Raw genomic sequence first — 22,196 nt, forward strand, 5'->3', positions numbered from 1 at the left:
TGCTCCAGCGACTCACATTTCCTTTTTTTCCTACACATATCAAGGGCAGCAATCCCAGTGCACAGTGCAACAAGAGGAACACATTTTATTGAATTTCTGCACGCAGAGGTATCTGTCAATCCAAGTTTAAATCACTTAGTGTTCACCACAAGCTGTGTGAGTCCCAGGTGGCATAAAAATTTCAGTTTTCTGCACTGAATCTTGCACTGGATTAGCAACTGCTGAAGTTTCCACGGTCCAAAAGCATCCAATAATCCAACACTGAACCATTGGAGTAGGTTATCTGAAGCTTCACCTCGACAGTCCAGCAGATTTTCTGGATGTCCCAGTTTCAGGGGGAGTCAAACAATGGCTTTTTTCAGTTTTTGGCTGAAATAAAGACTGTGAGAGGATTTTTTTTGGTGGCCATACATGAGCTAAAAACTTTACAGGCTACTCACTCTGCTCCCTTTTGTTTGTTTCAGGGAACACACCAAAATTTTTTGCAGTGATTCTCCTTCCCCACAGAATTTTTCACTTCCTGTATTAAGGTTTGGTTCTTGGCATTGTCTGAAAATAGTTAATCACTGCAAATAATAGTTCTGGCCACCAGAGATGCATAAGTACACTTTGAAGTGGGTGAATCAATAAGACGGGTTTGGATTTTTGTTTTGCTGTGTGAATTTATCTCCCTTTTCCATATCTCCATAGAGTATCTATCAGTAGGATTGCTGAAATTGCCTCCATCCCTGTTCTGCAGCTAAAATAAATGTAAGAACATCTATAGAAGTGCATATTGGGGAAGAACTAGAGGGATACCAGGAAGGAGATGTTTTATCACAGCAGGGTAGTAGTCCCCAGACCAAACTTTGCAGGAAAACCATGGAGAGAAGACGTTAGGCTTATTCCATGGACCTCCTGTTTTCCATTGGCATGGATATAGTGTGAAAGTGTCTGAGATGTTCTCAAGGGTGATCTGTAAGGGTTTGGAAGTCCTGGAGGAACACAGCCATGCTTGGCACAAAATGTCCCAGAGCACAACCTGGTGCAGGAAAAATACATAATTTGTAAGATTTTTAAAAACTGTTAATCCTGGGTAGCATCCGAGTGTATATTAATATATTATAAAATGGTATTGGCATTAATTAGACACAGTGTCCTGTATTTTGTGGAGCTGAAAGGGTATGTTTCTGTTTAATAACACAGGATCTTGTTGAGCACCACCTTGGTGCGTCATTATGGTGACATGCAAAAGAAGCTCAACAACCCTCCATTTGCAGCTTCATAAGGTGACAAGAGAAACCCTTAATAAGCCACAAATAGAATATCAGGAAGTGTTTCACACCTGCCTCCCTCCCCACTTCCCACACGGTGTTGGCAGCCCAGCAGTGCTCTGAATTTAGCACACATTTACCTGCGGTGAGCTGATATTTTCTGAGGATCAATGCTGAACAGCAGGGCTGTGCTACAGCCTGCTGCAAAACTGCCATGTGAGTGGATTCAGCCTTAGAAGTCATTTTTCCCGTGGTGCTGGAGCAAGAAAGAGGGGATCCAGGCACCCCTGGCTCTCCTAGAGCCAACCTGAAGGGCATGGCACACCAGAGGGTTAATGCCAGTTGTCAGTCCTCGTGGCTGTTTGTTGCTGACAGCAGCAGCAGCATTCTGCCTGGTAAGGTAGTGCTAATTCCAGACTGTAGCCTTTGCAAAAATGATGGCACAGAGAAAGGGATTTTGGGAGGTATTTAAATAAGTGAAGTACCTGGCACAATGGAGTCTGGCAGCTCTGGATAGAACACTTCATTTTCTTCTTTTTTTTTCCCCCCCAGATTTGTCTTTCATTTGTTTCCCCAGCCCCTCTGTTTATTTCAGCAGTGCCTGACACAGGGACGGTGTGTTAACAGGCCTTAATATTGAACAATTTCTGCTTGTTGTTAGTTATACATCATTTAGGGCTGTGATCATAAATTGTTCAATCACAAGGTTTAGTCAAAACCAGCATTCTTTACTGATGTCTTTTCCCAAGGGTGTTGAAAATTTGATTGTTCAAAGTGCAAATATGGTTTAGCAATCCTTTCCAAGAGCCATTTATCAGAAATCCTAAGGAGGTAATATATAAAAGTGGGATAGAAAACCTGCACATTAAATGGGATTTACCAGCCAAAGCCTTTGGAACTGCTTGCCTGTGAATGACTGGAATGGAGCAGAACAAAGTCAATTACTGACTGTAATTAAGGAGTGGATGCATTTAAACTGTAGAGAGCAGTAGCAGTCTTCTTGAAACTGTCTTGTTACTCTGAAGATTAGTCTGAGGAAAGAAAGAAAAGGACTTGAACTATATCTTACAGAAAGTATATTTTAAATGAATTCTCTTCCCTCCATTCTATGATCTGTTTTTACAGATTTGCTCATAAAACACTGATAACATATGATTATCAAAATAACACATTCAAGACAAAGAAACTTTCAACATGTATTTTGCTTTGGTCTTGTTAGCAATGGAGTATCTCTTTTGCATATCATACAGTGCAAATATTTATGCAGTGCTGAATACTTGTATTTTAATAAAGCCTGAATTTACTGAACGGAAGGCTGAACTATGTTGTGTCCTTTTTAAGCCTTCAAAATACAGTAAATCTAATTACATATGTTGCTCTTACTTTGAAAATGTTATTCCATTTTATAATTTTAATAATGATTTGTTTATACTGGGAGAGAGGCATTAGATTGAATTGTTGCCTGTGTTTAGTCTAATTCATATCTGCATGTATACATTAATAAATTCTGATATCACATCATACATTTTGAACCCAAGCATTGCTGTGTGAGCCGGGCACAGAACTGGAGGTCAGCTCTTTCTGCTGCTCACCTTAAGTTGAATTTGGGCTTTTTATCTCTTTTTGGTGAAGGGAAGGGTGAGTGTGTGAGAGGCATTTACATTATGGCCGTGGACTAACGAGGGAATTGAGATTCCCCCAGTAAATAACTCCCAGGGAGCAGTGGGGTGGCTGGGTTTGCTCCCAATGGGTGCAGAGGGGATGGGATGAACATCTGCAGCCAGGCAGCCCCAAGCCCACACCAGGGGACCATTCCCACATTCCCACAGGATGTCTCTGCTGGAACTGCACTGACGGGATTTTCCTTAATGCTGATGACTTTGGAAACCATCCTTACAGGCATTTCCTCAATAAAGGGAGGGTTATAGGACAATTAATGCGACATTAAGCTGTTGTTTTTTAGGTTTGGGTTTTTTGGGTATTTTTATTTTCCTGGTAATATTTCAGTTTTAGGGAAGATGCTGGGAGTGCCTAGGCTGGTGAGGATCTGCTGTTTTTTTTTTGCTTCAGTAAAAACTTGACATGGGGGAGATGCAGTGAAGCAGGAGCTCTTCATGTCAATGTATTTTACATAAATAGGCTGTGCCAGGTCTTAACGGTTTTGCTTTACTTTTCTTTAAATTTTGGCCAGAAGGAAATCCTTATTGTCCACTGTGCTCAGCCATTCCCCTAAAAACACCTGGAAATGTTTTTGTGCTGAAAAATCCCATGTTCAGTGAACATACCAACGTGCAGACTGAACCTGCAGCCCCAAAACACTGACACCTCAGTGCTCCATTTTCATGTGCAAACAACACCACAAATTTATCTGCAACAAAATAAGACAAAAACTTTGGTTCCAGAGCTGGCAGGAGCTCAGCTGGTTTGGAGCATGGGCAGAAGGAGCTCCTGCCCCTCCCAAAATGTGCTGGTGATGCAGCCCTGGGTTCACTTGTCTGCAAACACAGAAGGATGCTGTGCCCAAGTGATGCTCCACGGCCACGAGCACCAGGAATCTGTGGAATAATCCTGGGACAAAGCACTGCACAGCTCTGTGCCATCTGTGAAATGGTTGCTTCAACCTGTTGTGTGAAATACCTGGAGATTTCCTCTGGTGAAATATCTGTCTACCTATATATGTATATATACATATATATATGTATGTAAAATAAAAAATTATGTATCACTATTATCCCTGTGGTTTACAGAAGTTCAGACCAACAGCATATACATGCATATTTCCACCAAATATTAGGTTAGGCAGTGAAATAGCATTATCAGGGGATTGAATATTCTTTTGATAAATATTCCCAGTGAGTGGGTCAAAAATGTAAATCGACTTCTATTCAGACAAACTGGGGATTTTTTTTTTCATGATAAATGGGCACCTAATTACTCTGCTACAGCCATCTTTGATGGTAATTTCTTTTTTAATGTGAAAGAGAGACATTATTAATTTTACCAAAATGTTTGGAAGTGAGCTGTGGAGTCATAGGTAAATAATCAATGTGCAAATTCAAGGAAGGAGGTACCAGACACAAAAATAATACTACTAAAATAGAAATGGAAGCTGCAAAAGACAGGAAATAATTTTCATATTGCATTCACTTCTTTTCAGGATGCTTTGATTTCCCTTGAACTGTGTCTTGTTACACTGAATTTCCTGGCTTTTCTTAACTTTAGTCACATTCCCGTTATTCCTGCACTATTTGTGTTCGGTGGTTGCATTGCTGAGACAATATCTCGTTTGTTGTGACATATTCAAAACAGTTTTCAGACAGAGGTTCAGAACTCCTCAGTAACTCGGCACTCCAGCAGATAATTCTCGGTTAAAAGGAAAAGCATTTGGGGGCATGGGAGGGAAAATTGAGGGAAATCATCTGCCTGGTGTGTGCTTTCCTCACCTGTGTGTTTCCATGCCCTCCCCAGATCACAACAGTGTCAGGAAATGAGTTCCTCCTCCAGTCGGATATCGACTTTCTCATATTGGATTGGTTCCACGCTATCAAAAATGCAATTGACAGATTGGTATGTATTTGTTTTGGCTGTTACCTTTATTAATTAAGATGTAGCAATTTCAACTTCATTTGCTCAGGCATCTCTACAGGTTTTAGGCAGTCAGCAGCTAGCTAGACATTCCTTTCTCTGAAGGATATAAAAATATGTATGCAAATCTACTAAAAAATGTCAGATAAACAAGGTTGTTGCACAAAAATGTCATTTGATTCTTGCCTCGAAACGGAACGCTACATTTATTTCTCTGAAATAACAAGGACGTTGACTTGCTGAGGGTTGTAAAAGCACACAAGCACTTAATAACTAATGAATTTTTGCATTTTCTGTTTATGCAGCCTACAGTATATAATCTTCAATAGGACTATTAATACATTTGAGCCTTTTATGAATTTTTGTATTACTTATTCACAAGAATAACACTAGCAAATAATATTCCTTTGTAACTGATTGCTGGTATTCTCCCAGGAAGGCTGGGGGTTTTCTACCAGAAGTAAGCAGGGTTGCGTTTTATTAAAACAGTTTTTAATTACCAAACCAGCTTCAGCTGTAGCTTTTTCTTTCTTTCTTTTTTGCCACTCTCAGTACAAATTCCAAATGTCTTCCTCCTATCCCTGCCTGATCCAAGATCATTTTCTTTTTATTTTTTTTTTTTGAGGGCACTGACTTTCCTTGTTTGCTGCAGAATCTGGTGGGAGAAAAATATCCCAGTTTCTTGCATTTTTCAGAGGTTTCACTGCAGTGGAATTTGCAGCCCCTTTGAAAGGGTTAATTCGAACAAGACTACTGTTTCCTTAAAGAGCTACAAACATTCTATTACCCTCAGGCTATAATCAGCCAAGGAAAGTTTGATCTGATGATGTATGTCTTCATATTGTGCATTTCATTGGGTGTGTGAGGATATTGATATCCAACTAAAGATTTTGGGGTGGAGTTTTCCATGGAGACTCAGAAAAAAAAAAATTGGCATATTATTCAACTAAACATCTAATAGACATAATCATAAAAAAATTATATATATATATATATATTTTTTTTTAGTGTAGCTAAAGTGTTCTTATTGTGTTCTCAGCAGCCCTGAGCATGCAGAGAGACACAGCAGCAGCAGCAGCTGGTGAGGCACAAGTGGCCCAGGCTGGGCTGGTCCTGGCCAAGGTCCGAGTGCGCAGGACAGGATGTCACCAGGCACCACTCCTGGCCACTCCATCCCTGTCAGCTATCTCAGTGCTGGAACTCTGAACGAGTGTGAAAAGCCTGGCAGCTTTCCAGGCTGTTGGGATGGCTGAGTCTCACCTGACCAAATGCCATGGGGAGAGACGTGGCTTCAGCCGAAACAGCAGCTCCTTCTTTTCGTTCTTTTTTTTTGCTTCTTTTCCCTGTTCATTTTCACTTTGTCTGCCAGTGAATTCCAATAAGAGAAAAGCCCCCCGACTACTTCTTAAGCCTAAACCAGCAGAATTCAACCCCAAATTTGCAATGATGTTTGAAGTAATTGTGTTTGCAAGAATATTTACTGTAACTATCTAAACCAGAAAGGCAATTTAAACACCCTTCCTCTTTGCCAGCATTTGAAAGTAGCCTGCAATGTGGAAATAATTTTGGTCCCTAAAGCCTAAAGAAGCAGGCCTTTTGTTTTCCTCACTTAAATGGGAATTTATCTCAGAAATTAAGATCAGTCTGTCAGGGCCATAAAAGCTCTGCCATATGACAAATTTTGCATTACACTTTCCTTAAATTATATACTCCCTGCACACTTGCTCTGTGTGTGTCTGTTAGCTTCTGTACTGGCATTCTGGAATCTCTTGCTTCATTCTTACGAGTAATAATTTTATTAAAAGCATACACATATGTATATACATATATATATATTCTTTTCCCAGCCAAAAGAACAGAGAATTACATCGAGAAATTTGGAGTTCAAACTCAGAAGATCCTCCAGCATCGAATTACTGAATAACTTAGACACTGAATCCAAAGAGCCAAAGCCTGAACACAGAAAATCTTTAAGTAAGGCTTTTTTCTTTCCTCATTTTTCTTTCCTTTTTTTTTTTTCCTTTTTAAATAACTATGCCATTACAGGGCAAGATAATTTTTATTACATACAGAATGTAAGGAAGATCACTGAGAATTTTAAAGCTGAATATGTTCTGCACTGATATACATAACTTGCATTTAAGTAAAGACAGTTACTAGCTCCACACTTTTAAAGGGTGACACTCTCTCCTAAGCAAAATAAATTTGTTTAGGAGCAAAGACATTTATTTAAGCCATTTATTTTTAAAAATAAGCAACATGAGCCCTACGTTAATGGTCTGTTGCAGTTGCTTTGTTTCCATTTTAGTAAAATACCTCAAATTGCCAGAGTAATTTTGTCTGTTGTGTATTTATACACTGAATTGCTGAAAGAATTGACATATCTTCTGCAGCCAACAATCAGTGATGTATCTATAATTTTATAGGAGATAAATTCCAGGGTTCAGCGATGATTTTTGTCAGTGTGATTAGAAAAGAAAGTGATCTAAAACTAGCAGGGCTGTGCTTTACTCCACTGAAAAGACTTTCCCAGTGATGCTCGTGAGATCGTGGGCAGCAACCACAGGAGCTGCTGCTGACCCTGAATCCCTCACTCGACATTTTTTTTACTTCACCCTCTCCCTGTAATTTTTGTTTTCCCTCTTTGTTTGGCGGGAGATTCCCACCCTGATCCCCACGTCAGTGCCGTGACAGCTCCAGACTGGCAGGCTGGCTCGAGACACCTTTAGGTACCACAGGGCTGTGTAGGAATTTGCCTGCACACATTTCAGTGCAGGATCAAAGCCTGGGATGCTCAGAAAAGGGCTGCATTGAAAAGACCCAACATTGCTTTTTTTAATGATAATTATCCACACAATCATAAATATATGCACACATGCGTGCACATACACACAAATAGAGACTCATTAAATAGTCTCTTTTTGCAGACCACGGGATTTTTGGTTTTGTTTTCTTATTATCTTGGAGATTTTTTTTAAGGGTTGTTTTTTTTCCTTTGTGTTATAAAATATAAAGTAGCCTGAACGTGGCTCGTGAAAAATTGTCCCAATATCTTTGCACTGGGTGTTACGTTGCATTTCTCAGAGGAAGAAAAATAAGACTGAGAACACAGTGAGTTCTGAGGGTCTGATTCTGCTCTTATTGTAGCTAATAGCAAAATGCCCATAAACTGTCTCAGCACTCAGGCAATTTTTATTTATTTATTTAGACTTCTCACATATCTTTAAATGATAATTTGTCAGACAAAACAGAAAAAGTGACTATGAGCAGTGACAGAGACTTAGTCTATGTTTCTTTTCAAACCTTAGAGAATCCTGAATAACCTCCGTTTTGTTAAAGGCTATTTAAACTATTAAAAAAATGTGAAAATATCTGCTGTGAAATCTCACTGAATCGAAGCTTGCATTTAAATACCGTAGATTGGATTGCTTCTAAAATATGTATTCAGAACTTTTTTTTTTTTTTGGCCCCTTGAGATCAAGCAATTATGTGGAATTAGAAAAATCATATTATTCACTTACTTATTAGTAGTCTAAGCACAAACTGTATTGTCAGTTTTCTGCCTTTGGCTTTCTGTGCCCTTAATGTTCACACAAGTATCGTAGCCAGAATTATCGGCAGCTAGAGCCAAAATTGCTTTAAAAAGGCATGAGAACTGGTAATGACACATTGTTAGCAGTTAACAGGTGGTCGTTTCATTGTCCAGTTTGACTGCAGAGCACAAAGATATGTGCAATATCTGCAAGTGTGTTTATAAAGTTCTTGCAAAGTTTAACGATTTTATAATTTTATAGTGCTTTTACGTTATTGACTATTGCCAGTGCCAAATCCAAACAAAGGAGATTTTTTAATGATGCCTTAGAACTCCTCCAGTTTAACACAGAAGATGAGCAACTGATGTGTTTGCAGTCCACCCCCTCCCGTTCCGATAACCTTTAATGAAACATTCAGACAGCTCAGATCCATTTGTATTTACCTTATCTACATTTTAGGGGTTGCAAAAAATATCAGGTTTTAGCCCTGGTACTGCTGGATCATTCAGTTTTTCTTTTTTAGCAGTACAAGTCTGTAAAGGACAGGTATATTCTAACCAAAGCATTTCAGTAATTTACTCTTTAATTTAAAACTGGGGAGACTTCCCCTAGAGACTTAGTAGCGGGAATTTGGTTTTCATGTCTAATCCTAATTGCTTCTGCTTGCACTACAAGGACAAATGGTAATTCTCTGTTATGCTTTTTGAGCTGTAGACACTGATTTCACTGAAAATTGGGCTCGAACTGCCAGCCTCAATTTCCAAAGTTCAGAGATCTCTTGGTCATGCAGCTTTTCAGTGGCTTCTCATCCAGTTTGGTTTCAACTCTTGTTCTAATTGAAGTTTTCTTGAGCTAAGAAGAAACCAAGGATGGCCTTGGGGAGTGTTACCAAAATATGTAAAACCGTGATCTTGTTCTCAAATACATGGAAAGAGATGACTTTTTATTTTATGATGCCAACTATTTCGCCAGTTTAATTTCTGCAGCTGATGTTGATCAGAAAGAATATGTTTTTCACCCCAGCAGCTTCCCCCATTAGAAGAAGGATGCATTCTGTCCAAGGAAACTGCAGCACCACTTCTTTTAATGCAAAGTGTTGTTCTAAAGAGATAATTTAAAAAAAATTAGTGTCAGACTTCATAATTTCCAAGTAATTTAGTTATCATTCAGACCATAGGGGTTTTTTGTTTTGTTTTTTTTTCTCCTAAGGTTGCCAAAAAACCCTACTAATTAGAACCAATTACATTTGGGTCTGCTGGTAGGAGGTTTGCCATGTTAATTTTATATCCCATGAAACCCGGGTTACTCTGCAAGTAGAGGTGCTGTGGTGGTGGATGGGAAGTAGGGAAAGAATCTGGGATGTAGAGAAAGGGTCTGTGCACCACAAGGTTCCCAGAAATCCTTCTCTCCAAAACCCAAGGGACCTTACTGTGTGAGAGGACCAGAGGAGCTGCCAGGACAGTTGTGCTGTGGGCAAGGAAACTGAGTTGATGCTCTCAGCTAGGCTCAGCCCTTCCTTCCCTGCCCAAGCACCCATATTGTTGTTTGAGCCATCTAGGGCCATTCGTGGCCATCACCTGGGAATTCTGCCACTCAGGAGTGACCTCTTGTGGAAGAGCCAGGGCTGGAGTGGCTATTGATTGTCGGAGGGGATCAATTCCCCTTCCACTCCCCCTCTCCGGGATGGAAACAAACAGCTCTGCAGTAGGAAGAGTGCCCTTTGGCTACCGTATCAATCTGAGGGCTGCTCTTGTCAAAATGCACAATCACAAGCTTGATAATGCAATCCATTCCCAAAGCACTACATTTCCAACCTGTTCTCCATCATTTCCTCATGGCGTCACATTTACTCAGTTCATCACATTCTTATTAATATTTTAGGTTTTCCTTGAAAGTGATGGAATTCTATTTTTATTACAAAAGCAACAAGAATAAATACTAATTGTTGTCAGTTATTTCCTTATGTAGTGGGAACAGTAATCTGTTCCTCAGCTTTAGGTTGCCAAAGCAAAATAATGAAATATTTTAGACATTTAAAAAAATCTGTGATATTAGATAAATGCAATTTGATCTCCTTGTTTGCCACATAAAAGCTGGAACTGCCTGAATTGATAAGATTGAATTGCATTATTTTTATTGTTTCTACTCGCATATTTTTTTTTCCTTATCTTCAAGAACACTTTACTTAAAACCCAGTGGTTAGTCATGCAGCCTGGAAAATCTCCTCCATGTTTGAATTCTAGCTGGAGGTGCCACAATTCCAGCACTTAAGAATTTTTAGAAAATATATAAGTATGTGTGAAAGGAACATCTTGGTGAGTTGTGCAGCATTATTGCAATTCATGGTCATTTTAGTGTCTCAAAAAGAGTAGCTGGGGACCCCAGGCGTCATTGTGCCAGACACAATGTGACACCAAAGTAAGACAATTCCAGCTCTCAGCCTGAATAAGGACAAGTTGCAACAGGTGGAAAAAAGCAGACAAAAGCAGGGGGTGGAAGGAAAAGTTGACAGCAAAGCCGACATGTCATGCATATTAAACAGCAGGCTTGGGATTCCTTTCCTCTCTCCATAAGGATCAGGGTCTTAGCCCCCCACCCTGGCCACCAGCCAACTCAAATAATGATATTTTCCTTACCTAAATTCCTCTTGGACTTTCAACAGGGAGTGATGGGCCTTTTAGTCCCAAAGGGTGATGTTTTCTTTGCCCTTGGGATGCCACAGCCTTTGCACACTTCCCTAGGGAATGGCCTCGTGGAAGTGTCTGAGAATATTGCTTGTAGCATCTTTTTAATTAAAAAAAAAAAAATTAAAAAAACCAACCCAAAACCAACCAACAAATGAACAAACAAACAAACAAAAAAAACAAAACAGACAACCAACCAACCAAAAAAAAAAAAACCAAAACCAAAAACCAAAACAAAAACAACCTCCCCTGGATCATAATTTGAATTTACCTTCAGAGGTATTTGCTACAAAGTCATCTGGACATTGAAATCTGTTTTAGCTTCTTAAAAGACAGTTCAAGTCAGGAGCTTATAGAACTTTGGATTTAAGCAGGGACTGTGTGCTTTAAAATTGCCCAAAATTGCTTTTCTTGTTTCATTCACTTTTCTTCAGAAGGCTAAATTTTGAAACTTGATCATGGCATGTATTTATCCCTAAGTAATTACTAAAGCATGCAGAATCCTCTCTGAATGCAGTTTGTTAGACAACTAAGACTGTACAATGAGTGTGAGTGGAAAAAACCAGCAACAGAACTCATTTTGGTCATTTAATGGACATGGTGGGAGAAATGGAGAATTTGGTGGAGCTGGAAACCTTCCTGGCTCTATGTGGCTTTTGGTCCTTCCCTGAGTAAATCTTCTTCCAAGGACTTGTTTGAGGCTTTTAAGTTGGTCCCTGCACAGGGCTGGGTATTTCTGGGGCAAAAACCTCCTGTGTGAGGCTGTTGCTCCTCTGAGGAGGGAAAGGATTTGCACCAGGGCACAAACACATGGATTTGCATGGCTTTGGCAGTGTAATAACAAGACAAAAAAGAGAACCCAGGAAGTTATTTGTTGAAAGCTGAGCTTAGAGGTCCTAGGAAAAGGCACTGTAATTACAGTGCTGAGAGGAGGAGCCTGTGGAAGGTTTCTATCCTTCTCTGTTACACATGAAGAGGATGGAAATTGGGAGAGCATATCTTGGGATGTAGAGAGAGGCTTTACTGGCCCAGCCAAACTTGTTGAGGGCTGGATTCTGTGGTAGCTCCCGCAGTCCTTCACCCACACAGCATCACCTTTTTGAAAAGGGAAATAAATAACAGGCTGCCCAGGGCCTGGTGGAGTCACCATCCCTGGAAGTGATCAAAAAAGGTGTGGATATGGCACTTGAGGACATGGTTTGGTGGTGAACATGATGGTGGTTCTGAGTTGGCAGTTGGACTTGATGATCTTAGAGTCTTTTCCAACCTTCATGATTCTAATTAGAGCCACAGAAGTGGCAAATCACTCCATTTCTTTGTCAGCTCTGATGAGGTCTGAATTCTTTCCTCTTCCCGGCCCATTTATTCCAGTTAGATGTGAAGTTCAAAGCCAAATGATGCTATTTAGGGACTATTATTATATTACAATGTTAACATTATGTATAGGTCAGTTTTATTACTTTTAATAAAGCCAAGAAACATAACGCAGTAATGTGTATTAGTGCAGCATTACCAATGGCAACAATTAAAACAGGAAGCAAAATGAAAACTAGCTGCAAATATGCAGTTTCCTGCTGCAATGTTAATTTTGTCACTCTGCATCTTGTATCTCTGTGGCATTTTTTTTATTGCATCAACAGGAATGCAGTCAGCTTCAGGGACTGAAAAAAGAGCAGGAAAGGAAAATGCAACATGCTGGGTTTGGAGAGTGGAATCACTCATTTGGACTACAGGGACTAAACTTGTTTTTTTTACATATTTGCAGTCTCATGTTTCTCTGCAACATTAAGCATAGGTATGCTCTCTTCTTGAAGCTTAGGAAAATACTGATTCAGCAACAAAGAAGTAATGATATTGGCATTTTAGGAACAAACCATGCCAAATTGAGAAACAAACTGTGTCACTTCTACAGATAATAGAAGATTATGTTGCACTCGAAATCACAACTGGCTGTGACTAGTGCTTAAAAGAAATTACATTTTTTCCTGAATTTGAATATCCTGTTTCCATCAATTATAATATAATGTTTCCTTAATTCTTTGTTTTATTTCTACTTCACTCTCCAAAATCCTTCCAGAGTTTACTATTTGGGTTGAAAAAGCATATTTTTAAATTGGGCATATCCAACTTCCATATAAACATTTGGCAGGGAAACCCATGCATGTTCACTTAATTCATTTTTATTGAACCAAGTCCAGATTTTTAGCCAGGAAAAAGTTAGATATTAATCATATCTGAGCAGGAACATTAAATTTTCCTTTACCTACTAGAACAGCAGGGTCATTATAGAACCATGAGAAGTTAGCTCACTTATTAATCTTTACAATTACATAAAAGTGATCATTTTTATAGTACTTAAGAGTAGCTCTAACCCATTATGTGAAGAGTATGTGGGAATATTACAATATAATATAATGTATTATTATAGATGTGACCTGTGACTCATTGGTCTGCTCACTGACACACAACTCCCTGGAAAAGTTATCTGTTTGAGCTTGGATAATCTTTAATTGTTTCACACTCCTCGTGCTCATTTATGGGGCATACTAGTAAATAGAGAGCTAGTCACCGAGTTATTAATTACCTCATTATTACTTAATTATCACCATTGCATACTTCATTTTTATGGGGAATTATATCATAAAAGAAGGTATTTTATGCTGCCCACCACAGTTAAGTATGAATGACAGCGATAGCTAATGTAGGATTGAGTTAGTTAAAGAAAATCAATCAGAAATCCTCACTATAGATTACTATCCTGTTTCTTCTGCCTTTTCCAGCTAACACTTCTCATCCTTGACTTTGAAACCCAACAGTTTAAACTCGGTTCTTGTTTCAGTGGACTAATCCCCTTTCATAAATCATGTTCAAGTGCTGAAATAATTTGCACATCGTTTAAAGAGTATTTGCTTTGAAACATTCACCTCAAGCCCTTTTGTATATCCTTTCTCTCTAAAGATTTGTAGTATTTGTTTTGTTCTCTGAGGTATAAAAGACCTGGGTAAACTTTATTCCTGTTGTTTCAAGATTAGTGAAATAAAATGCATATTTATTCAACTGGGACTGAAAGGAGCTTTAGTAAAGACGATCATACATATGACCCAGGGGAATGTTATAATACAAAATGTCTGTCTTAAAATCTCTTTAGGTTTGTTCAAAACACTATTGAAGGACTTAAGTTTAAAGAACAAAAAAGAAAGGGAAAGGTTACAAATCCATATTTCTTCTTTGTTCCAAAGAAGAGAGAGACACCACGTATTTTTCTTAACAAAATAAACTCCTACATGTGCACTCTAGATGGATTTGATATGGAGGAGAGTAGAGACTGCATATCACGATTGCTGTAAGTCTTTTCCTACTGAGCTACAGGTACTGACACAGTCCTTAAGAGAGCTGCATTTTGGAAAAATGTGCAGTTTTTGTCTCTTACACACACTTCCTTCAGAAAAAGCAATCACAAAGAAATCATGAGATTTTAGGCATTATTGGAGCCAAGCAGTTGGGCTTTTTTCTGTGTACCAAAAGTGAGGTAGACTCCTGAAACGAGGAATCTTTACTCTGACTCTGCCACTTCCAAGCCCAACTGGCCATGTCTTACACTGCTTTGGTGCAGTCTCTGAATTCCACACTAAGTAGATCTTTGTTCACATTAGGTAGCAAAACGAAGGTTTTATGTAGATTGTACAAAATGCCATGAGTTTTTGAGCTTAAACAGGCTCACAATGCAGACAGCTGCCTCTGCTCAGCCTTCCATCACCATGCATCAGTATTTCTCCATTTTTTTTTGCATCTCCATACTTTGCTTCCATGGGGAAGGAGAGGCTGACAACATATAACACCTAAATAGATGGAGGTGTTCTCACTGCAACAGGGAATATTTTAGACTGCTGTCTTGGGAGAGAGGTGAGGACTGGAACAAGTGAGCAGGACTTGCTGAACTTTGTTATTCAAGACGAGCAAGTCCAGTTTTCCATCACTCCTGGAACTCAATTTTGAACCCTTTGAATTTATTGATATAAGCATCCCTATTGGGAGGTTGTAGCCAGAAAAAAAAAATTATTCTCACACTGCACTATATCCTGAGGTTCCACTATTATTTCTAGCTAATCTAGATGCAGTCCTCATGGTATTTTGGGAGGAATGTGATAGAAATAAGGAGGTTTTTAGGTTATAAAAGTCTAAATTAAGCTTGGTTAGAGAGACTGTACGTCAGGCTCTAGACAGGAATACCTACTACCCAGACTCACCTTTTTCCCTGTGGTGAAATCACTTATATATTTGGACCTTCTAGGTAGGAGGATGTATTTAATTTAAATTGTGACATCCAATCCCAAGTATTCAAAGACAAACTTAATGGCACTATGTCCTGGAGAGGGCTTATTAATGCAACTTAAAAGGAATGTTTTTTGTAGGATCTCCTCTCTGCTCCCCCAGCTGCCTGCAGACAAGCTGGGCAAACACATCCTGCCTCTGAAAGCCAAAGGGTGGAACATCACTGAAGGGTTAAATGCTGTATTGTTTCTCAATTAAGTAAAAGGTTCCAACTAGCTGGCTTTAAATATTGATGCTGAAGAGAGAGCTATGACATATGAGCAGCTCCCCTCACCACCGAGGATATTTGGCTCCATTTAATTAATTCCATTGGCCATTGTCTTAAGTGCGCCCAGGATTCACCCAAGAGGAATTCACTTGCGCTGCTGTTATTGAAAAGTGTAACACAGCATTATCTGCCTCAGACAGACTTTTTGTAGCATTGAATCAATTCCCCAGTTCTTGAAAACAACTACCTCATTTGATTCCTTTCATAATTAATGAAATTCGGGAGTAATGCTTTTGCCCCTCAGCTCAGCCTGGAAAAATGTTCCAAAACTTCAGTTTTCAAGCTGAAAGCACTCTAATTTTCAGCCTAAATGGACTTGTGGTACAATTGTGTTCTTGTGGCAGCATTAAGTCTGCTCCTCATTTTCAGTTCTCTTCTGCCTCAGGTGTATCCTGCTTGGGTTGGTAAACTAAGCCAGCTAAGATTGTGTTGTCTTTCCTATGACAGACTGCTGCTTTTTTTATTTTTGTGATCATCTCAAATAACCTCTTACTGAAACTCTTTCCTTTTCAGTCGGTGCTTCTTGCACATGGATGTTCAAGGTTAAGTCTTCCCACAGCCTTAGAAAGCAGAATTCAGTCTCCCATATGGAAATGGCTCACCTGGTACAGTCTAGGGATTGTATTTGTCTCTTTCATTGCCACTTTTTGAGACATAAAAAGTAAACAACCAGGACATGCAGATTTTGCTCTCCTTTAATCTCTTGCATCCAAAACATTCATTGTGAAAACCAAAGAGCAAACCTGCCTTAAGCCTTTTCATAGCAAATAAAATGTGTTTCTACATGTGCTAACAGTCTTTGTAATTAATTTTTAAGGTGTTCAATTTAAACAAAGAAGTAACATTCTTATAAAACTGAGCAACTCTTCCCGAACAGCACATTTAAAATAAATGAAATGAAAACACTTAAAAATACTCCAGTGCAAATACATTTTAAAAAAGCCCTTTTGAGACTAAAAAGTATTATCATGGAATTATCCCGAAGTTTATGAAGACACTTTGTACAGTTCACAGAAACAATTTTAAAAGCATGCAGGTATGAAGCTCTACTAGAGAAATCTTTACAGTTAATGTATTTTGCAATCACATAGTGATAGTACATTTTGTAGTCACTTTTGCTGAAGAATATTCTTCAGTCTGAGGAGCCAGAGCCCAAGGGAAGGTGGGCAGAGGTGGGCTTCTTGAGAAGTGATAGCTAGAAAGATCAGAAAGGTGACTGAAAATTAGGCAGTGAAGGTGATTGATCTCAAGATTATCCTTTAACTTTCTTCTGTCTGAGCCATAGATTCTTCACTTAAATCAAACTCTGTCTCATTCTGTGGCTTCCAAGAAGTTCAGAAGTTCTGCTCCTGCAAAAATAATCTTTGTACATATATATTTGTGTGAAAACATGTTTAATAATCTATTTCCTTTCTATGTAAAATGAAAGATTATTATTTTAGGGTGTTATAATGCTCCTACCTGCCTTTGTTCCTATGAAAGTATTTCAGTTGATGTGTTTAAATGAAAATCAGAAGATAGCACTAAAAATTAATCAATAAATAATGAAAACACTGCAACACCTGAATTGTTATACAGTGTTATCTGAAGATCATTCAATATGATGGGTCAAGGGTAGAACTGATATTAAGGCACAATTACAAGCAGTGTAATACTTTATTTAGTATTGCAACTTTGCTCTTACTGAAAGCTACACATTGGTAATTTCTGAACTGAAATTTTAAGTCTGGCTTAAAATATCTTTTATTTTGGCATCTGATGGTTTGAATTTGGGGTTCAATTATGAAAAAAGCAAATTTTTTCTGAAAATTTCCCAGGTAGCTTGAGGGATGGAGGCAGAAGGGAAGGTGAGGGCAGAAGGATAGGCTTTAGAAGAGATGATTGAAACATGGTGACATGGAGAAAGGGAAAGAAAATGAAAGGATCCTGAAACACCACTGGTTTGCTGCATCATTTGTGTGAATTTGGGTTTTTTTGGGGTACTCTAGCAGATGAATGAGAAACAGTGCTAGGCAAGGCAGAACAGTGGTCTTACCTTTTCCAACAGAGTTTTTTAAAAGCCATTTGTCTTTGGTGAATGTGAGAATAGAGAGGCTTCATCAGAATTACACTTTCTGTCATAAAAAACCCACAAGGAGAATGTTCTTTGAAAAGAAATTTTTTAATCTGGTGAGTTGTTACCCAGAAAACTGAGTTAGCAGAATTCACCTTCTCCAAACAATTGTTTATTTGGAGTTCATTTATAGCTGTCCCTGCTCAAGTTACAGGTCATTCACAGTAATAAAGCTTTCTAATTCTGCGACAGAATATTCATAATGTCTTTAAAATACTCAGCTGGATAATGGTCCCCAAGATCTGGACAGCAAAACTTCAAACAGCAGAGTCCTCTGATCTCCAGTTTCCTTTTTCTCTCTAAGCTTGGAAGGTTTCAACTATCAAGTTTTATTGGTTGATAGTCTAATTGCATTTCTATTATCTTTCCCCTTAATATTATTTTCTTTTCTCTGTATTGGATTTCATCCAAATATTACTATGACCGTGAAGCACTTTTCTGAAATGCTTTGCTTTTGCTTTGATGTTAACTGCTTTACACGTGAGCGCTGCAAGAAGGTGCAGGTTTCTGATAATAGTTTTCCTTCTGTGAGGAAAAGTTTCCACAATCTCCTGTACTTTGCTTATATTTGATAGAGCCCTTCAGTTTGAGGCTTTTCGTGGACAAGATAAGGTTTGGTTGAACATCTGAACTTTTGAATGTTTATCTGAACTAGATTCGACCCCTGAATTTGTCCATCATTAGTTATTTTGCTTTTCTTTTTCGAGACTAAATTATGCTATTAAATATGTTCTAAAGTAGGTTAAGCCCCTGTGCAGTTTGTCAGCTGCAACATTAATCTTAAAGCTAAAACAGTCCTCTATTGGCTCTTTTTAACATTTTGTCTGAATTTTGACCATGGCTGGTCAAACAGAGAGTCAGTGCACCCATGAAAACCCCACATGTAGCTGATTGAAGCATCTCAGAGTTGTTGAGATGACTGCTCTGATTTTATTTCAGGAAAATACCCTGATAATTAGGAATTATTTGCCTGCTCAAGCAGCTTGTTCCAGTGCAGCTGTTGTGGAGACTGGATAAAGTACTAAACGTCCCCACATGTCCTGCAGTATCTCTGGAGGTGTCCCTCCTGAGCCCCCAAACAAGGGCCAGGCAGACTTGGGCTCCCAGAGACAAAATACAAGGCTAAATAAACCAGCAGCTCCTTTCTGGACTTCTTTTTTCCTCCTGTAATTCTACTGTCTCAGTCCAGTCAGAGGATGACCCACAGCACATCCCACAAAGCACCTTCTCCACTCACAGCCTCTATAGAGTTGCCCCACAAAAAAGCTGTAGCTTGCTTGTGGTCTGCTTTTTGGGGTTGTTCATTTTATGCAGATCCTAAACCACCTGTAGGGAAGCTTTTCCAGTGTCCTCACAGTGGACACTACCTGAGCTGAAGCACTTTTGAGCTGAAACTGCTCAAAAGTTTGAAGATCAGTTGTGTTTTAGCAAATGGAAATAAATTCTCTGTTAAAATAAAATGTAGTTGGTGGCAGAAAGATGACTGTCTAAGGTTTATATTTATGGGAAGGTAGATGCTGGAGATTCTTGCCAGAATTTTCACTTGAGGTAAGAAGCAAAAAGAATCCTGAAATCTGAGGACATGCTCCTTTTAAAAATGAGCTCATGGGTGATCTTTTGTTGTTATTCCCACTCTAATGATATAATTGAGGTAGAGATAATTTGATAAGGTATAGTCAACATATAAACAGAGTGCAGCAAATGGATTTCAGATCTCTGGCTAGATATTTTTTTTGATTACTTAAAAGATAATGGGTGTGCCTTTCTCCTTCATAAACTACCACTTCTACATTCACTGGAAAGTACTAAACTTGCTGTTTAAAAGAGAAAAATATGCTGGAACTTGCGGTTTGAAACAGCAAATATAGAGCTGAATGTCCCTACTGTTTCTCATTGGAAATAAACAGTTTTAACATGTTGGTTTCATAACTTAAGCACTATGAATTAATTCTGTCCTTTATTGTATAAGAAACAGTAGAAGTTCACTGTGGGTCAAAAAATATAGGGTTGTGAGTATAATTGGAGTCTGAGTGCAATGGAAATATAATTAAATGTTAAAATAATTTACTTTTAAAATTTAGAAGTACAAAATATAATTGATAAAAGTTTGAAGAAAAAGAAAATTCTTTGGTATGATATTCTTTCTGCAAGGGTCCCAAAATACTGGATCAGAATAAGAGGCTCAACAAGGTATCCCAGCACATGTCTAAATTTCAATATATGGAACATTTATATAGTTCTTAAGAATACTGATATAAATACACCAATGCCAAGTCTCCCTTGTTCTCTACAGATAATTTGTTGTCAAAAGCATAAGGCAGAATAGTATGTAGGTTTTTAAGGTAAAAATTCCTCATGGCTACTAGCACCCAGCCTCCCAGAAGGGTTTTCTTTTGGTGTAAATCTGTCCAGTGCTCCTGGGAGAAAAAGGAACCACATCACTTTCTTGTCCTTTTGCCTGAGCAATGCAGTGTAAGTGATGACTAATTATAATATTTGCAAAAGGTTGAAAAAGTTTTTTTTCAGATTAACTTAGGAGGCAAATTTAAACAGTTGAAAGCTATTTACATCTATTCCACAACAGCAGAAACAACAACTCCACATTCTAAAAGCCCCTGAATGCATTATGTATTGTAAATTACTTGTTCAACTCGACCTGGAAATAGTCTTCAGTACCTTGTTCTGTCTTCCTCAACCTCCAATTGCACGGGATTTCTTTTTTATTTTGTGAAATCTGCTGTAATAATATTTTATACTATACATGTCAGCTTCAAAAGTCATTAACTAAAATATTGCATATCTTGTGCTCAGTAACTGTCATGTTTTATGAGTGGGATAAGACTGTATGGCTGCAAACACTGATTCACCCAGTCAGGGAAGGGCAAGGACCACTCTTCAATTCCTGTGTGTTAGACCATCCATTGATGGTCTCCTGGGAATATTTTTGCAAAGAGTCTGTGTTGAGAGTCCTAATCCCTCACATGAGCTTGGAGAGACCATTTTTCCCCTTCCCAAGTACACTGTGCTCTCTCTTGCTAGAGTCTAAAGAGTCTGACTTTGTGTATTGTAGCAGATTTCATCCAAGTCCCACATGTTTTACATTAGGTGAACATAAACTGGTCATACTGTATGAATAAAATGAATTCATTGATTTCTGGCATTGTGGTTTTTATATTTGAGTTAAGTTTGTATAACAGTGTTTCTAATATTGTGACAATACCCAAAAAAATTGTGGAAAGAAAGGCTTGGCAAGTCCTGGGTGATCTAGTCCAGTCCCTCCTGTCACAAGGTACAGTGTTCTGTGTCCTCATACATAAATTTATTAAGCTGCATCTTAAATTCTTTTAGTTTTATTTGCCACCACGGCTTCTTTAAAAGGGTGGTTTAGAACTTCATATTATGGCCAGTTTATACTCATCTATTCTCATGCCAACATTGTTCTTCAGTTAAAACAGCTCTTCTCCCTCCCTGCTGTCCTCTTCTCCTCTCCTGCTCCTCTTCCCACCCCCACCAGCAAATTCATAGAGAACAATCACAGCTCTTCACAGCCATTCTCTAGCTGGCCAAACATGCCAAATTCCCCATCTCCTTCCAAAATCTCAGCAGCCTCTTTCTCCTGGTGCTTCTCACTGCTGCTGCCTGCACCTCTTCTGCCATGAATTTCCACCTAACATACGAGTGTGCAAGGTTGAACACCCATAAGGGAGACTTATTTTGTATTAATTAAAATTAAATATTTTAGATTTGTTGGTCAACAAGCAAATGTTTGACCAACATTTGTTGGCTGCCCAGGGTTAAGTCACCATCCCTGGAAATGTTCAAAAGACGTGTAGATGTGGCACATGAGGACATGGGTTGGTGGTGGGCTTGGGAGTGCTGAGGAATGGTTGGACTTGATGGCCTTGGAGGTCTTTTCCAACTTGAATGACTTAATGATTCTATAATTCCAATCCTTTTCTAACCATGGTAGTTTTAGTTCTAATCCAGTTCCTCCATTTTCCAGTCTCAAAGCCACCAGGTTTTTGCCTGATATCCTGAATTCTTGCCTCAACTGATGACACTCCCAGCCTTGAGTCAAGTAATTTTTTGAATGCTTCTACTTTTTCTGCTGAAGTCTTTAATGAAAACACAAAGAGCAGTTCCAAGAATATTTCAGGACATCCACTGGTAACTTCCCTGCTGTACAGTAGTCCTCCTTTCAACAAAGCTCATTTTAATACCTTATTTAGTCACTTCACAGCTATTGTTTTGGTTCTCTACATCTTCTCTAGTTTAACTAGTCATTTCCTATTTGGCATCATATCAAATGCACAACTGAAATCCAGATAGATTTGTCCTGTTGCATTTTCCTTTTCTAAAAATCCTTATTTATTTTATTAAAGAAAGATACCTGGTGTGATCTTTGTTTATAAATCCAGTATATACTCA

General features: G+C 38.6%; 1 protein-coding gene across 4 annotated transcripts in view; it reads left to right on the forward strand.

Moving 5' to 3' along the window:
* ARHGAP15 (Rho GTPase activating protein 15) overlaps positions 1-22,196 on the forward strand; it is a 325,292-nt gene that overhangs the window by 162,554 nt on the left and 140,542 nt on the right. For all 4 annotated transcript variants that reach the window (XM_085067143.1, XM_085067144.1, XM_085067145.1 and 1 more), the window contains 2 exons: positions 4,722-4,820; positions 6,686-6,812. In XM_085067143.1, coding sequence (XP_084923269.1) covers positions 4,722-4,820; positions 6,686-6,812 — 226 coding nt within the window. The remainder of the gene's footprint in view (positions 1-4,721; positions 4,821-6,685; positions 6,813-22,196) is intronic.

Source organism: Lichenostomus cassidix, chromosome 7, assembly GCF_008360975.1.
Source record: "Lichenostomus cassidix isolate B80296 chromosome 7, HeHo_3.0, whole genome shotgun sequence".
In the NCBI taxonomy this organism is placed as follows: Eukaryota; Metazoa; Chordata; class Aves; order Passeriformes; family Meliphagidae; genus Lichenostomus; species Lichenostomus cassidix.